General features: G+C 46.1%; 1 protein-coding gene across 1 annotated transcript; it reads right to left on the bottom strand.

The window, feature by feature from the left end:
* Positions 1-2817: 2817 nt before the first annotated feature.
* LOC146423420 (uncharacterized) lies at positions 2818-12084 on the bottom strand (the record flags this gene model as incomplete). The annotated part of the gene is made up of 4 exons (XM_085044785.1): positions 11972-12084; positions 5240-5342; positions 4350-4423; positions 2818-2954 (listed from the first exon to the last, which is right to left on the bottom strand). Coding segments are annotated over exons 1-4 (417 nt in total), but the record flags the coding sequence as incomplete, so codon positions are not given.
* Positions 12085-15862: the final 3778 nt, after the last annotated feature.

The following is a 15862-nucleotide window of genomic DNA, read 5'->3' as shown; positions in this document are numbered from 1 at the left end:
GCCCATTTGGCTGATTGAAATGCATTTATGATTTATAAAACAGAGAAACTAGGGTTTTGTATAAAAAGAAATGGTGGAGGGTGTCCCTGCCCGTGGCAGGAGGTTGGAACTGGATGATCTTTAAGCTCCTTCCAACCCAAACCAGTCTGTGATTCTACAAAATAATTATCTCTTTAAACATCATTTCTTCCAACTTAAAGTCAGGCACCAAATTCTCAATTAACAGTCAGAGAAGTTCTGCGTTTCCATGTGAAAAATGCATGCAAAGTAATTATTTTTGGCAAAATCCCCCCTCCATCCCCTCCCTGCTCCTGACCCTGCAAGGCTTTGGCATCTTCCCAGGAAGCTCCTTGTGCCCCAAGTGGGTGGTGAGCCCAGGGCAAGGCAGAGCTCAGCTCCCTGCTCCACCCCCTGGGCAGGATGTGATTCAGCCAGGATGCTCCTCATCACTTCCTCCCATCAGCCCAGCCACGAGGAGCTGATGAGTCCTGCTGCCTCTGGGTCATCTGCTGCCACCACACTGTGACCTGGCAGGAACCCCAACATCCCACTGCAGCTCTGACAGGCTCAATCCACCCAGGACCAGCACATTTCCTCCTTTCCTTAGCACTGAATGAGCCACAGGGACACCTTAATCAAGCCAGAATGAAAATTTCAAAAGAAAACTCTTACAGGAAGCTTTTCAGTCATTAATCTGAAAACCAATAATCCCAAACTTCCAACATCCAGCTTCCATTAGGGATGATCAACAGAGGTAAGGGCCTTACAGAAAGTAGTAAGTTTCTTTTTAAATTGTTTTCTTTTTTCCCCCTGAAGAAAAAACAAACTCTTCCAGTGCCCAGTGTTCACCAAGGAATCCCATAACAAAAAATGAAGGAGCCTCTGCTGTTCTGCTGAGTGTTCAAGGAGTGCCATGGAGCTCTTGAGGGGAATTCAGGCTTTGAGGACAAAATCAAAGCTACTGGAGAACACCACTAGGGACATCAATCTAACAGAACTGTCCTCAAAAATGGAGAACTGTCCTCAAAAATGAAGACACACTGCTGGGTGTCTCCATCTCTCAGTGTCTGGTTTCTTTTTAGCAGAAAAATCACTTGGGACTCAAACTTCTTAGGCTGCTGCACAAGCCTGGAGAGTGCTGGCTCGCAGGGCTCACCATTTTCAGCCTAGATCTGCTCCAAATTCCCCCTGGAGCTCCTGGATCTGCATTCCCAGAGATTCCTGGTTGGATCAGGCCGTGTGGAGCAAACACTGCAGTGGGCAGAGATGCCTGGAGCATCCCCAGGGCAGGGCTGAGGCACAGAGCCAGAGAATCATGGACTGGCTTGGGTTGGGTTGGAAGGATCTTTTAAAGCTCATGCAGTGCCACCATGGCAGGGACACCTGCCACTGTCCCAGGTGGCTCCAAGCCCTGTCCAGCCTGGCCTTGGACTCCTGGACACACCCAAATCCTGCAGGATTTGGCAGCTCTGGCTCCATGGGGCAGGCACAGCAATCACCTCACCTCAGTCCCCTCTGCATTTATCAGCTCCTTTCCTGCCAGCTCTGTGTACCAAACATCTCTGTGTCAGCTTTCTGCTGCACCATCAATCACTGATTTCCAGCTGCCTTCCCACCTTCCTTCCATCCCAGCCTTCAGCAAACAGCTCATCCATCCACACAGGGAAAAAACCACGGCAAGCATCAAGACTTCATCCACCCCCAACCCCATCCCTGCTCATTTTTGGGGGTCAAACCCCAGGGATTTTGGGTGCAGACAGAATCCCACATGCTCACAGCACGGGGAAGAAAATCCTCTAAGCAAAGAGGGGTTTATAAATTCAAACAGACGCTTTGTTTCACTCCAAACCTCCGAGCAAATTAATCAGGAGAGTCAAAATTCACCAGAGCACACCTCGTCAAGCTGCTTCTCCCGTTCCTTTTGTCAACCCTGACAAGGAATTCCACACTGCTCCCTTCTCTGAGAAGGCAAAACTGTGGTTTAAATGTATCACCAACCAAACTGCAGCTAGAAATATGCTCCCAATTAAGGAGGTAACCCAACAGCCTAATCAACACGTGCATTGGCAAATCCACGCTTGACATTTCAGCTCCTGCTCTGCGTCTGCTGCTCAGGGAAGTGAGAAGAAGTCATGAAAAGTCTGGAAAATGCCCCAAATGGTGGTGCAGGCTGAGGGTGGTGTTTCTCCACCAAAATGTGGTCCTGCAGCAGCTCCCCAGGTACAGCTCAGCCCTAACCACACTGGGGTTTTGGGTACAAAAACTGACCGAGGCCACACTCAGCAGGGAAACCCTGAATGCTGAGATACTTCATGGAAACTGTGCTAGGGCACAGGAGCTGCCAAGAGGGAAGTGGTGGGATGATAACAAAAAGTCAAATTAGCAGGAAAAAAGAAGTCAAACCCCACCAGGGCAATATTGAGGCCACACTGTGTGTTCTGTTCTAAGTACTTCCCACAGAGGTGAAACACCCAGAGCCCCCAAAACCCTCCAGCACCACCAGGAAAACCAGTGCTGAAGAGATTCATATTCAGTTTTCCTCTTCTCCAACTTTCAGGCAAATGCTACAGACCTTTAAATGTTTGCAAGAGGCAAGCAGTCCATATAATCCTATTTAGACCAACAGTCCATATTTAGCAATTAACAATTTAGCACCATAAAGCAGCTGACATTGCAGATTTTCCCCAGCTGAAGGATCCCCACACACACCAGAGCTGCAGGAATGGTACCAATAATGCCCCAAACATAACAATTATTAATACTTGCAGATATTTTGGTGTTCCCCCCGTTTCTGGCCATCCAGGTGTAAAAACTTACATTAAACTCCTCCCTGAAGAGCTTCCCTTCGTCTGCAGAACGTATCCGGATCTCCTCCTCCAGATTCTCCACTGGGATAGGGAAATACTTCTTTGGGCCTGAGGGAGACCTGCTGAGCAGCATCACTCGTTGCTGTTCTGTCAGGACAAGGGCAGCAGGTGTTAAAGGATGTCAGAGAGAGAGATTTCCAATTACAAATTCATCTTTGTGCTGGAAAATGCCAAACTTCTCACGTGAGACTTCACGCGGTGATAAAGGAGATTTAAAGGAAATAAAAAAGCAAATCGTAGGCCAAGTGTTGGTGAAATGAATGATTTCTGTATTGGCACTGGATTGAGATGTGCCCAAGTTTTATTCAGGGAAGGAGAAAGTTCTTTCTGCTGGCAGGACGGACACTGCAGGGGCAGCTTTTGGCACTTATCACCAAAGAGATGCTGTGAGATTATTTCATTGCAAAGGGAAATAATTACAAATAAATAAAGACATGATAAAAATTAATACTACAAATAATTTTTAATTTTACTGACCACGAACATAAAAATAAAAATAAAAATATAAAAAAGAACTTATCTTTAACTTGGCAGCCAACAGAAACTGTGCCCCAGGAGGAGCTGCTGCTGCCCCTGTGCACACCACCAGCCCAGCAGGAAGCTGATGGGGATTTTTAGGGTTTTGACTTTCCCTCTGCCTGCCACCCTCTTGAACTCCCTCATCACTTCGCACACAGCCAAGTGCAACTGGCACAAACCACAGACTGATTTAATTTATCCTTTTCTCCTGGCTGTGGCTGACACAACTTGCAGAGCCCCTGCAGCTCGGGGGGTTTGACTTGAGCCCCACAGAGCAGCCAGCCCAGGAGGAAACAAACCCAGCACCAGTGGGAAGGAACACTTTGAACTCCTCAGAGGGTTTTGTTTTATTTCAGTGCCTCTGGAGTCAAACTGCCCCATCTCAGCCCCTGCTGCACGTTCAGAAACCACTCTGTGTTTTCATAGAGTTCAGGCCATTTTCCCCCCATTTTCAGAAGAAATACTGCAATTCTTTCCCTACAAAGATCACAGTGTCAGCAACTTGGATCTCTGCTGGCATCCTGATCAAACATCTCCAAAGAGCCCAGGACAGTTTTACACAGAAACATTTGCTGTATCACAAGGTAAAGGGAAACTTCTTTAAAACCAGAAAGCGAAAGTTAAGATTTTATGTAGACTGCTTTAATATGGATTTGCAAATACTTTAGTATGGATTCCTAAATATGGATCTCTGTTCCAAGGCCAGCTTGGATGGGACAACCAAGTGCTGGAAGGTGTCCCTGCCCAGGGCATGAGGGTTGGAACTGGATGAGCTTTAAGGTCCTTTCCAACCCAAACCGTTTGCGATTGCATTTTTTACAACTATTTTCTCTTTAACATCAACCCTGCCACTTCTATTTATAAATAAAAGCAAACATGGGTGAGTAATGTGAGTAATTCTGAATTAGAGACCTGAATTAAAGACAAACAGACCTGGCAATCTGAAAGCAAACCTCTCCATACCTTGCTCTTCCAAGATCCCGTTTGGCATCTTTTTATCACCGGAGGTCACCACAGCTTTCCTGTGTCTCCTGAACCTGCAACAGAAACCCCATATCAATCTGCCAGCTCTGGGGAGAGCAATCCACCATTTCCCCCCAACCCTGTTTCACCAACCATGTAATCCTAGAGAAACTCTTTCTGTTCATGCTGGCAGCGAGAGCAGGGCTGGCACAGCCCGGCTGTGGCTCTGCTTCCCTTCTGCTTCCGTGGGAGGTCACAAGGGACGGGGCTGAGCCTCCCCAGAAACACCCCCCTGAAAAAATACCCCACACAAGGGACGGGGCTGAGCCTCCCCAGAAACACCCACCTGAAAAAATACCCCACACAAGGGACGGGGCTGAGCCTCCCCAGAAACACCCACCTGAAAAAATACCCCACACAAGGGACGGGGCTGAGCCTCCCCAGAAACACCCACCTGAAAAAATACCCCACACAAGGGACGGGGCTGAGCCTCCCCAGAAACACCCACCTGAAAAAATACCCCACACAAGGGACGGGGCTGAGCCTCCCCAGAAACACCCACCTGAAAAAATACCCCACACAAGGGACGGGGCTGAGCCTCCCCAGAAACACCCACCTGAAAAAATACCCCACACAAGGGACGGGGCTGAGCCTCCCCAGAAACACCCACCTGAAAAAATACCCCACACAAGGGACAAGGCTGAACCACCCCAAAAAACACCCACCTGAAAAAATACCCCACACAAGGGACGGGGCTGAGCCTCCCCAAAAAAATACCCACCTGAAAAAATACCCCACACAAGGGACAGGCTGAGCCTCCCCAAAAAACACCCACCTGAAAAAATACCCCACACAAGGGACAGGCTGAGCCTCCCCAAAAAAACACCCACCTGAAAAAATACCCTGCCAGCACCACGAAGATGATCACCACCAGCACCAGGATCAGCAGCGAGGTCAGCAGCTCCTTGTGCAGGTTGTTCTCCTCGGTGGAGTCTGGGGATGGAAGGCAGGAAATGGGGAATGTTGGATTTCTTGAGCCGGCACAGAAACTCTGCTGGGTGCAATGAAAATTCTACCTCTGCTTACTAAAAGCATCACAATTACTTGACACGGGCAAAGCTCAAATTGAAACTTCGATTTTTAATTTTATTTTTCTGGTTTTTCCTCCCTTCCAAAAGCCCAACCATAAAAGCATCAAAATTACTTGACATGGGCAAAGCTCAAATTGAAACTTCGATTTTTTATTTTACTTTTCTGGTTTTTCCTCCCTTTCAAAAGTATAACCATAAAAGCATCAAAATTACTTGACACAGGCAAAGCTCAAGTTGAAACTTCCATTTTTAATTTTATTTTTCTGGTTTTTCCTCCCTTTCAAAAGTATAACCATAAAAGCATCAGAATTACTTGACACAGGCAAAGCTCAAATTGAAACTTCAATTTTTTTATTTTATTTTTCTGGTTTTTCCTCCCTTCCAAAAGCACAACCATAAAAGCATCAAAATTACTGGACATGGGCAAAGCTCAAATTGAAACTTCCATTTATTTTTCTGGTTTTTCCCTCCTTTCGAAAGCATAACCAAACTACTGCTGCAGAGAAAATCAAGTGGGGTTTTTTTGGAATGGCTGGTTAAGCAAACAATTCAGAGGAAGCTGAATGGGTATTAAGCTGAATTTGAAGCCCATGAAAAGGTTTGCTGCAGTGCCCTTATGCACATCAGCTGCTTCTCACCCAGACAGAAACCACCCAAAAATGCCACCTTTCACAGAGATTTGATTCACTTATAATCTATATAAATATAAGGACAAGCGGGAATAATGACATTTTTCTCAGAATGGAGATTAAAGAACATTTTTGTTCCATCTGGTACAAACCCTGAGTCTCACCCTTCTGCTCACAGTGCTTCATGGATGTGTCTCTTTACCTTTCACTTTCATTATGCTGCTGCAACCTTTTAGTTCTACTGAATAATTCAATGTAGAGCAGCTTAAAATCATTAAAAACCCAACATGTTTTATTTAAGGAAGCCAAACTCCAAGCCTGAACCTCCAGCAAGCAAAACACAGCCCTACAACCACTCTTCCAAAATTAAGGCAATTTCTGTTGCTGCTTATATTTCAGGGTTTTTTTCCCTTTTAAACTACATTTACACACTTCTAATGAGGTTTTATACCATTTCCTCAGTGGTCTGTGAGAGCTGACAGATGGAAGGGTTAGATGGGATGTTGGGAAGGAATTTTTGGCTGGGAGGGTGGGCAGGAGAGGGGATGGAATTCCCAGAGAAGCTGTGGTGCCCCTGGATCCCTGGAAGATCCAAGGCCAGGCTGGACATTGGGGCTTGGAGCAACCTGGGACAGTGGAAGGTGTCCCTGCCATGGCAGGGGTGGCACTGGATGGTGCTTTCCAACCCAAACCATTCTGGGATTCAATAAAATATTTCAGAGTAGATAACACCTGCAATAATTCCGAAAGGAGTCATATGGATCAACCAACTACCCAGAACTGATGGCTGCAAAACCATTGGGTTTTTGGGAGCAGCTGGGAACTCTCTGGGTGCTCAACCAGGCTGTGATGACACAGGAAAAAAACCCTTTCAAAGCTCAGGTGAGCTCAGGACATGCAGGGCAAAAAGGCATCATAAGTCAACATCACAACCCAAAGACAGGGAAAGCAATAAAATGCATGAGAGATGACATTTAAGTGGTGTATAAAGATAAAAGTGACAGGCATGACAAAATTGTAATCAGAAGCCACGGCTTGGCAGGGTTTCAGGAAATCACTCTGGCAAGGAGTGTCTGGATGCAGATGAATCACCACCCAACACTTGCCGTGTGCTGTTTTGCAACTCCGTCTGGAGCCCGAGGGCTGACAGGGAAACAAACACCAAAAAATCCCTATTTTTGTCCCTCACAGACAACATGGAGCGGCTTCAGCCCGCTTTTGGAGCTCAGAAATGTCAGCCTGAGGATCTCAGAGTCCTGCAGGATTTGGTTCTCGCTGGCTCTGTGACAAGAGCCATGGCATGAGGGGAGGAGAACAACAAGGCTGCATCACAAGGGAATAAAAACTTCCCTCAGACAATCCCACAAGAACAAGAATCACCCATCTCTTCCTTTCCCAGAACTGCTGCACCATTGCTGGGGTGTCTTTGGAGAAGTGATTCCCAGACAAGCACTGAACGCTCAGTCCAAGCCAGAAGAAGTTGAACCTTCTGCTGAATTACAGTCCTCATCTCTTCAGTCAAGGGCTGATACAATTCTCTGCCCCAAGATCTCACCTCTCCTCCCAACCATTTCACAAGGAAATTAGGGCAAAATCCTCAAAAAGTCCCTTTTTCTTTGTACCTGAGCACATCTGTTCCCAAATCCTTACTTTCCAGTGGCTTCACCCTTGCAGAGCTGTGAGTGAGGCACAGTTTGGTTTCATTTTTTACCTGTATTTTGCTTTGACACTACCAAATTTCTAAATGTAGCCCCAAATTTGCATGGGAAGGTTAAAACTGAACTTAGCCATTGCAGACTCAGAGGATCAAACATCTCTGGCCAACACAGCTGTCTCCAGACCAAGGAGGGTTTTAAGGGGAGACTGAAACAAAGACCTCAAATAATTCTTTAATCACTGCTGCTTCAAAAATTGATGACTGAGACATGGGAGTAAATATTTATGCACAGGTCTGATCTTCTTTTCAAAAAACAGAGATATCACAACAAATGTCCAACAGGAGCTATGACAAAACCCACACTCAGGCTATTTTTGGAAGAGAAAACCCCAACCCTGCCATGCCTTGGCTGCAGGAAGGAAGCAGCTGATGGGCAGCTGATAACCAGGAGATTTGTTTGTTTGGTTCATGTGAAGCACAAACCCCAAATCAGAGAAAAATATTAAATAAAGGAAGGACACAGGAAAAAAGGCAGGTAGGGGAGGGAAAGCAGCACCCACAGGCAGCAGCCAACAGGAGGCAAAGAGCAGAAACTGCAAGTTTAACATCTCAGAGCTGAATCCCTATCAGCACAGCCCAGCTGGCACTGCAGTCACAGAATCCTTGAGCAGTCTGGGCTGGAGGGACCTTTAAATGTCACCCAGTCCAACCCCCCATCCGAAACCACCCGTTTGGTGAAGTTCTGCTTTTCAAACTCATTCTTGGAATTGAGTTTCTACCAGCAGAGCATCCCTCTGGCATTTAAATACCAAGCAGAGTGAGCCAGGCTCCTTCTTCCTAAGTCCATTTTCTGACACTGCCTCATTTTTTCCATGAAACAACCACGAGTCTGGCAAGGAAGTCCCACCTCTGGCTGGTACAGAATGGCTTGGGATGGGAGGGACCTTAAAAATCACCCAGTGTCACTCCTGCCATGGCAGGGACACCTTCCACTGTCCCAGGCTGCTCCAAGCCCCAATGTCCAGCCTGGCCTTGGACACTGCCAGGGATCCAGGGGCACCACAGCTTCTTTGGGAATTCCATCCCAGGGCCTGCCCACCCTCACAGCCAAAAATTCCTTCCCAATATCCAATATAAATCTACCCATTTCCAGCTTAAAGCCATTCCCTGTGTCCTGTCCCTCCATCCCTTGTCCCCAGTCCCTCTCCAGCTCTCCTGGAGCTCCTTGAGGCTCTGAAGGTCACCCCAAAGCTTCTCTTGCCCCAGCTGAACATCTGAGCTGCTCCATCCCATTGAACACTTTGGTTCCTCCTCACCAGCTCCAGGTCCTTGCTGTGCTCAGACCCCAGAGCTGCACACACTGCCCTGGCTGGGGTCTCTCCAGGGTGGGGCAGAGAGAGGAATAATCTTATTTTTAGACTCCCACTGACTTGTTGGAAGTTCAACCAGCACTAAACAGGACTCCCAAAGCTGCTCCATTTCCTGCTTTTCAACCTGCAGCTCCTCTGATAAATCCCTTCCCTCTGAATGTTCCAACATCAGCGGTGGAAAGGAATTGTAAGGATTGAGAAGTACAAACCCCATGAACACTCGTGGAGTAAACACCAGCGGAATGTAAACATTGGGAAAGGGATTTAAAGGTTTACAACTGCAACTCCCAGGCTGCTTTCACATTTCAGCTACTCAACAAGTAAAACTACAAGAGGAAGTAAAACAATCCAGGCTATGATTAATGCTGGAGAATTTACAAATATTTGAATTAGCAGGAGTTATGGGAATGTCGTGGACAATATCATGAATAAACAGCCTGTAACAAGTATCTGAGAGCATTAAGTTGTAGCTACTGGAAATATACATTTATTTATGCAAATCCTAATAAATATTGGCTTGGAAGGCAAAACTAGATGGTTCCTTCCAACTCAAACCACTCTGTGGTTTGATGGTTTAGATTTATTTAATACAGCTGAGTATTTTGAGTAAACCTCAGGGCAACTTCCCAGTAAATGGCAGTGCAATAAAGCCCAGAATATTCTCATTTTCTGAAAGGGAAATTTCAAGGTAGCAATTTCATGGCAGCAATTTCATGGTGCTCTTGTAGGAAGTAAAATGGCAGCAGTGCTAAAAATCAACCAGACAAGGTAACCACGTTTTAAATAAGAATAAAGCTGACATTGTCATTCAGCAAATCTTTGAAAAAATCAAGTCAGCTCAAATAATGACATGAAATCCTTTATACCTATTCCTTGCAGAATCAAAAGCATCTTATCTTTTGGGATCACTCATCAAATTAGCATGCAAAAGGAAAGCTGGATTTTTTTTTTTTTTAGGATCTTTTAGTTCTTTCCATAGTCTGTTATATGGAGGTTTTTTTAATGCTTCAATCAAAAATCTTTATTTTTGTATTTAAAAATACCGTGTTAGTTCAAAGGCTATCAAATTTATTAGATAATCCTATTATCCTGGAACTCTTTCTGCAGCAGTGTATTTTCAAGGTGCACCTCCTTGTCTGTCACACAGAACTCTTCCTCACTGCAAAGTCAGGAAGGTTTTGATACTCAGGAAAAACAGTTTAGTCACACCAATCATTTCTGAATCATATCGCTGAAATTAAGATTTAATTAAAATTGGGATGATTAGATTACTCTTATCCATATTATCATACTAAAATTCAACACAATTTCGAATTAAGCTCTGAAGATGAACAGCACTGATGGCAAAACCCCCTTTTACAACTCACATTATTAAAATTCTGGGAAGTGACAAAACCAACAAGTCACTTCCCTTTCTCAATTCCCATATTTTTCCACATTCAGACCAATACTAGGAACTTGTTTTTCTGCTGCTCCAGGTGCCACACAAGAAGCAGAGCCCAACAACCTTCAGCAAACCAATTAATTAGCAAATTTACACTTGGCTAAAGCTTCATTTCTATTAATAATCTGGTTCCTCGGAGAGCACTGAGCACAGCCACACTCGGGTTGGCACTGCTGATGGTGAAGCTCTTCCTCCCCAACCTCCACTTCCCCTCTGAGCTCTGTGAGCCCAGAGGAGCTGCAGCCACCCTGCCCTGGCCTGGTGGAGAAGGGAAATGCCTCACACCCAAATCAGCATCCCATTTTTGGGTGGGAAACACCCTCAGAGATGATTCTGTCCCACCCCTGCCATGGCAGGGACATTTCCACAGTCCCAGGCTGCTCCAAGCCCCAATGTCCAGCCTGGCCTTGGACACTGCCAGGGATCCAGGGGCACCACAGCTTCTCTGGGCACCCTGTGCCTGCCCACCCTCGATTTCACCCCAATATTCCATCTAAATCTTCCCTCTTTCCATTTGAATTACCACAGCCAAGAACCAGAACAACCCAAAGGGCCACGAGCCAAGGCTGGCACTGGATTCCTGCCTGGCTCTCTTCTGCAGGGCTGTAAAGTTCCCAGGCAGATTAAAAGCAAATAAAGCACAAAATCAGCCTTCCATAAAACACTGGGTGTCAACAGCAGTCCCTGAACGCTTATCAGGACCTCATCACCCTGTTTATATGGGACAGCAGCAGCTTTATCTCCCTGCTTTGGGCTGGAAGGACCTCAGAGATTATCCCAATCCACCCCTGCAGGGCAGGGACATTTCCATGGTCCCAGGCTGGCCTTGGGCACTTCCTCAAAAAACCCTAATTCCCCTGAACCAGCCTCTCCCCAGGACTGTCACGTGTTGGGATGTGGTTGAGGCAGGTTTGAAGAGGAAGAAATTCTGCAAACAGAACTGAGGATGAATTAAAGGTGCTGCAGTGGCCCAGTGAGGAGGAGATTGTTCTGAGCTCCTGGAACAACACTCTCCTATTTTTCACCTCTCAGGACCTTCCTGCACTTCATCCCCCCTTGCATCTTGCCATGAGAAAACACAGAACTCTTGTAAAGGTTCCTCATGGCGTTTAAATACATCATCCTGTTGTCTAATGAAATTTTTCCTCATATGATCTGTGTCCACATCCCATCAATCCCCAGTGCCATGGAGACCTTGCAGCCCAGCAGAGCCACCCTGTGCTCCTGCAGCTCCCCAAAGCTGTGCTGTGCTTTCCCCACCCATGGCAAAGAGAAAGTGAAACCCCAACCCCAGCCACGTGCAGCCCCAGCACAGAGAGCACCACCAGAATGGTGTCAGCGGGGTCAAAGTCCTGCACAAACATCCCACAACCAGCAGGGAAAGCTCCCTGAAATCCCTTCCCATGCCCATCCCAAAAATCAGGTCCTTACTGGTGGCTGTGGTTGTTTTGGGCAGTTCAGTTCCATTGGGTGGCAGAGCTTGAGCTGAGAGAAAACTAACACAGAGCAGCAGCAGCCAGCAGGAATGTTCCATCCTGGACCTGAAACAAAGCAAGGCAGGAGATCAATTTCCAGGTCAAATCAATATTATGGGTTTTTTTCCTCGTGGCAGGACGAAGCTAAAAGAAAAAAAAGGAGTATTTGCTCTACATTTAAATTTATTTCAACCTTGTTTGATACCATTGCCTTCTCGCTGAGTTTGGATGCAGAAGGAAAATGCCACTTGTGCACACTGGACATTCACTGAGGGTGTTTTAAAGCCCAGAACAGAATGGAAACACTGCTCAAAGACAACAGCAGAAACCAGGGCAAAAATGCTCCATCCATAAAAAAGGGCATCTGAGGACACTGAGGAAATGAGCCTGGCAGTCATCCCCAGAGATAAGAAAAATCCTAATAAAGATGAAACATTTTTACCACCAAGCAGACCAGTAATACCAGAAAGTTTCAAGTGCCTTTAAAACACACTTTTCAGAGTTTCCTAATCCCACCTGATTCCTTTATCCACAGATAAAGCTCTCCCTGGATGAATTCCTTGGGGGAAGGTGTGCCACAGCTGAGTCTGCTCTCCAAACACAGAATTTCGGGGTTTGTGAGACCAGAAAATCATTTCCAATGTGAAGGAAGTTCCAGGAAAGGTGGGATGAGAATGTGCTGTCCTTAATTCAGGGAAATTCATAGATGCAGATAAATAATCAGGTCCAGAAATACTCCAATCCCTCTAAATCGAGGTGGCAAATAGCTGTTGTTCCTAATTTGTTGTGTATTTATCCACTCCCTGATGAACAGATTAATTAGCAGAGGCTGCAACCTCAGCCTTTAGCCAGTCCTGCTTGATTTAGGAATATTTTCACACAACCTTTTTACTTTCTGCCTCCCACAAATGGCAGGATTTATCCAGATGGTGGCTCTGCAGCCACTGCTAAAATGAGATATCCCTGGAAAATGATTTCCCTGGAAATGCTGCACAGCAGAGCTCCCTCTTTCAGGGCAATACATTGAATTTTACAGCACAATTTCCACAGGGTATTACACAGTCCTGCCTCCCAGCACACTGAAAAACCCAGGAACTCAGCAGTCATTAGAATAACCATTAGAAAATCCTTCCTTTCCATGTAAAGTGGGATAATCCACCAGAAATAATCCCTGGGTAAGCTCAAATATTGAAAAATCTCCCTGAACAACAACTTTCACACCACCTTTCCGCCACTCTCACAGCTGTTAACTCAGAAGGGAAATATTCCCAGTTATTCCCAGCCTCTCCAAAGCCTTGTCCTACACCCAGGAGTGAATTCAAACTCAGCACACACCTGGTGGATAAACAGTTTGGAAGCTCAGTGATTTTTTTTCTCTAATATAAAAACAGTATTTTATTTCTCTAATATAAAACCAAGACTAAAACAGTATTACTAGCACCAAACTTTATTTTCCTAATTTTTTCCCCAGTCCAGCTTCCTACTAATTCACTCCCTCAATTCCTCCTCCTACTATTTATAATTTAAGCAGAACTAAATGTCTTACTATCTAATCCCATTCTTGGGATTTTGCAATCCCATTCTTCCCCCAATCCCATTGTTGGGATTAGATGATGAATTGTGTTTAATGCCTCCCTGCAAACTGCTCCTGCATCGTATTCAGCGTTACATAAACGTCCCAAATTAACAATTTATAATTACAGTATATTTATAATTACAAAGCTCGGGACACGCAGCAGCACTTAATGGGAACTGCAGAGAAGGGAAAGGAAGGAGGAGGATTTGGAAATGTGGAATAAAAGCAGAATAAAAGTGGAATTAACAGGGGAGAGGTGCTGAATGCTGAGACACTTCCCACCCTCAGCAAAGGCTGCAGAAATCCGCTGGAATTTTGGGTAATCAATTCTGCCAGGGGCTGATTTTCCAAGGCAGCATTGAGTTCACTCTCTCATCCTTCAAATACATCCAGCTCCTTAAAAAAACACAACCCCACAGAATAATTGAAGCTGCTGGAAGGTTTCCAGGAGAGCAGAAAGCGAAAGGCACATCAGTGGTTCTCTCCAAATCCCTGTCAGGAGGGTTTTCCAGATGCCAATTCCCTGCCAGTCCCCCGGAATGAGATAAAGTGAGGCTGAACACACTGGGATGTCCCACATTTTATCAGAAATAAACACGGAGACAACGATTGTGCAAATTCTGGGATCTCATTTCTGCCCAGAGCCTTTTGTGTTTCCACTTCCTAAAGAGAGGAGCAGGAAAACTGCAGGGAAACGCAGGGAAACTGCAGGGAAATGCAGGGAAACTGCAGGGAAATGCAGGGAAACTGCAGGGAAATGCAGGGAAACTGCAGGGAAATGCAGGGAAACTGCAGGGAAATGCAGGGAAACTGCAGGGAAATGCAGGAAAACTGCAAGGAAATGCAGGAGCTGCAGCACAGGTAGATGCAAAGCACTGGGCTCAGCACTAAATAAACCAAGTAGAAAATCATGGAATGGTTGAGGTTCCAATGATTTGGAATCGAAATAATTGTTGAGGTCATTTAAGAGCATTAAATGCAAATATTTCCCAGCACTGCCAAGGCCACCACTGCCCCATGTCCCCAGGTGCCACATCCAAAAATGGCTTTTAAACCCCTCCAGGGATGGGGACTCCACCTGGGCAGCCTGTTCAACCCTTTCCATGAAAAAAACTCTCCCTAATTTCCAATCTAAACCTCCCTGGCACAACTTGAGGCCATTTCCTCTCACCCTGTCCCTTCTTGTCACACTGGGGAGCAAGAAGGTGGGAAGCTCTGGGGAGGTGACCAAGCTGCAATCCCATAAAAACACCGTGAACTTTATATTTCTATTTATTGCCTTCACTCACAGGCCTGCAATAATGTAAATTTTTGAACCAAAACCTCACTGCTGCAGGCACAGCAGCATTTCCCACATTTTCCCTTCTCACAGAGGTGCAGTGTCATGATACAGCCTGGTAAAACAAGGAGGAAAAAATAGCAACAACTCTCCTGAGAGAACAGCAGGGCTGAACGAGGAAGGACAAGCACGTGCTCCAAAAGCAGCCTCTTGTTGATAAAAGTGGAAAGGAAAAGATCCAGGGAGAGAAATTGTTCTTATTACACATCTCTGCTGTAGGGCAGCTGCTGGAGAAAGAGATGGGAACTGCCTTTAGAAGCACACAGGGATACAGTGCATTATTGACTTACATTCTACTTTATTCCCTGGATATGCACAGGGTGGCCTCTGCTCCCAGGGAAATAGCAAAGGGACAACAGGAATGGCCTCAAGCTGTGCCAGGGAGGCTCAGGTTGGACATCAGCAGGAATTTCTCCATGGAAAGGGTGGTCAGGCACTGGCAGGAGCTGCCCAGGGAGGTTTGGAGTTCCCACCCCTAGAGGTTCCCAAGGAATTCCTGGATGTGGCACTCAGAGCTCTGGGATGGGGACAAGGTGGGCATCAGGCACAGGCTGGACTTGATGGTCTGGGAGGGCTTTTCTCATCTCAGTGATTCCATGAGTCTATTCTGGATGGACTAATTTTTATTTTGGTAGTTTATTACTACTCCAGGACACCTTCCACTGTCCCAGGCTGCTCCAAGCCCCATCCAGCCTGGCCTTGGACACTGCCAGGGATCCAGGGACAGCCACAGCCTCTCTGTGCAAGGAGGAGAAGCACCTGGAAGCAATTCCAGAGGGATCAGCTCAGGAACTGGGACACCTCTGGACAGCTCTTCCCAGGATCACTGCTCCTCACACAACCCAAGGAGGCATCACGAGGACAGCCCAGCTCCCCAAAACGTGAATAAATGGCATTATTTCCAGGGATTAATGGATTACCACACATGGCTA

This window comes from Lichenostomus cassidix, unplaced genomic scaffold (genome assembly GCF_008360975.1).
Source record: "Lichenostomus cassidix isolate B80296 unplaced genomic scaffold, HeHo_3.0 HiC_scaffold_625, whole genome shotgun sequence".
Taxonomy (NCBI): Eukaryota; Metazoa; Chordata; class Aves; order Passeriformes; family Meliphagidae; genus Lichenostomus; species Lichenostomus cassidix.
Note: the sequence above shows the minus strand (reverse complement) of the source record. Positions and strands in the feature narration are given on the sequence as shown.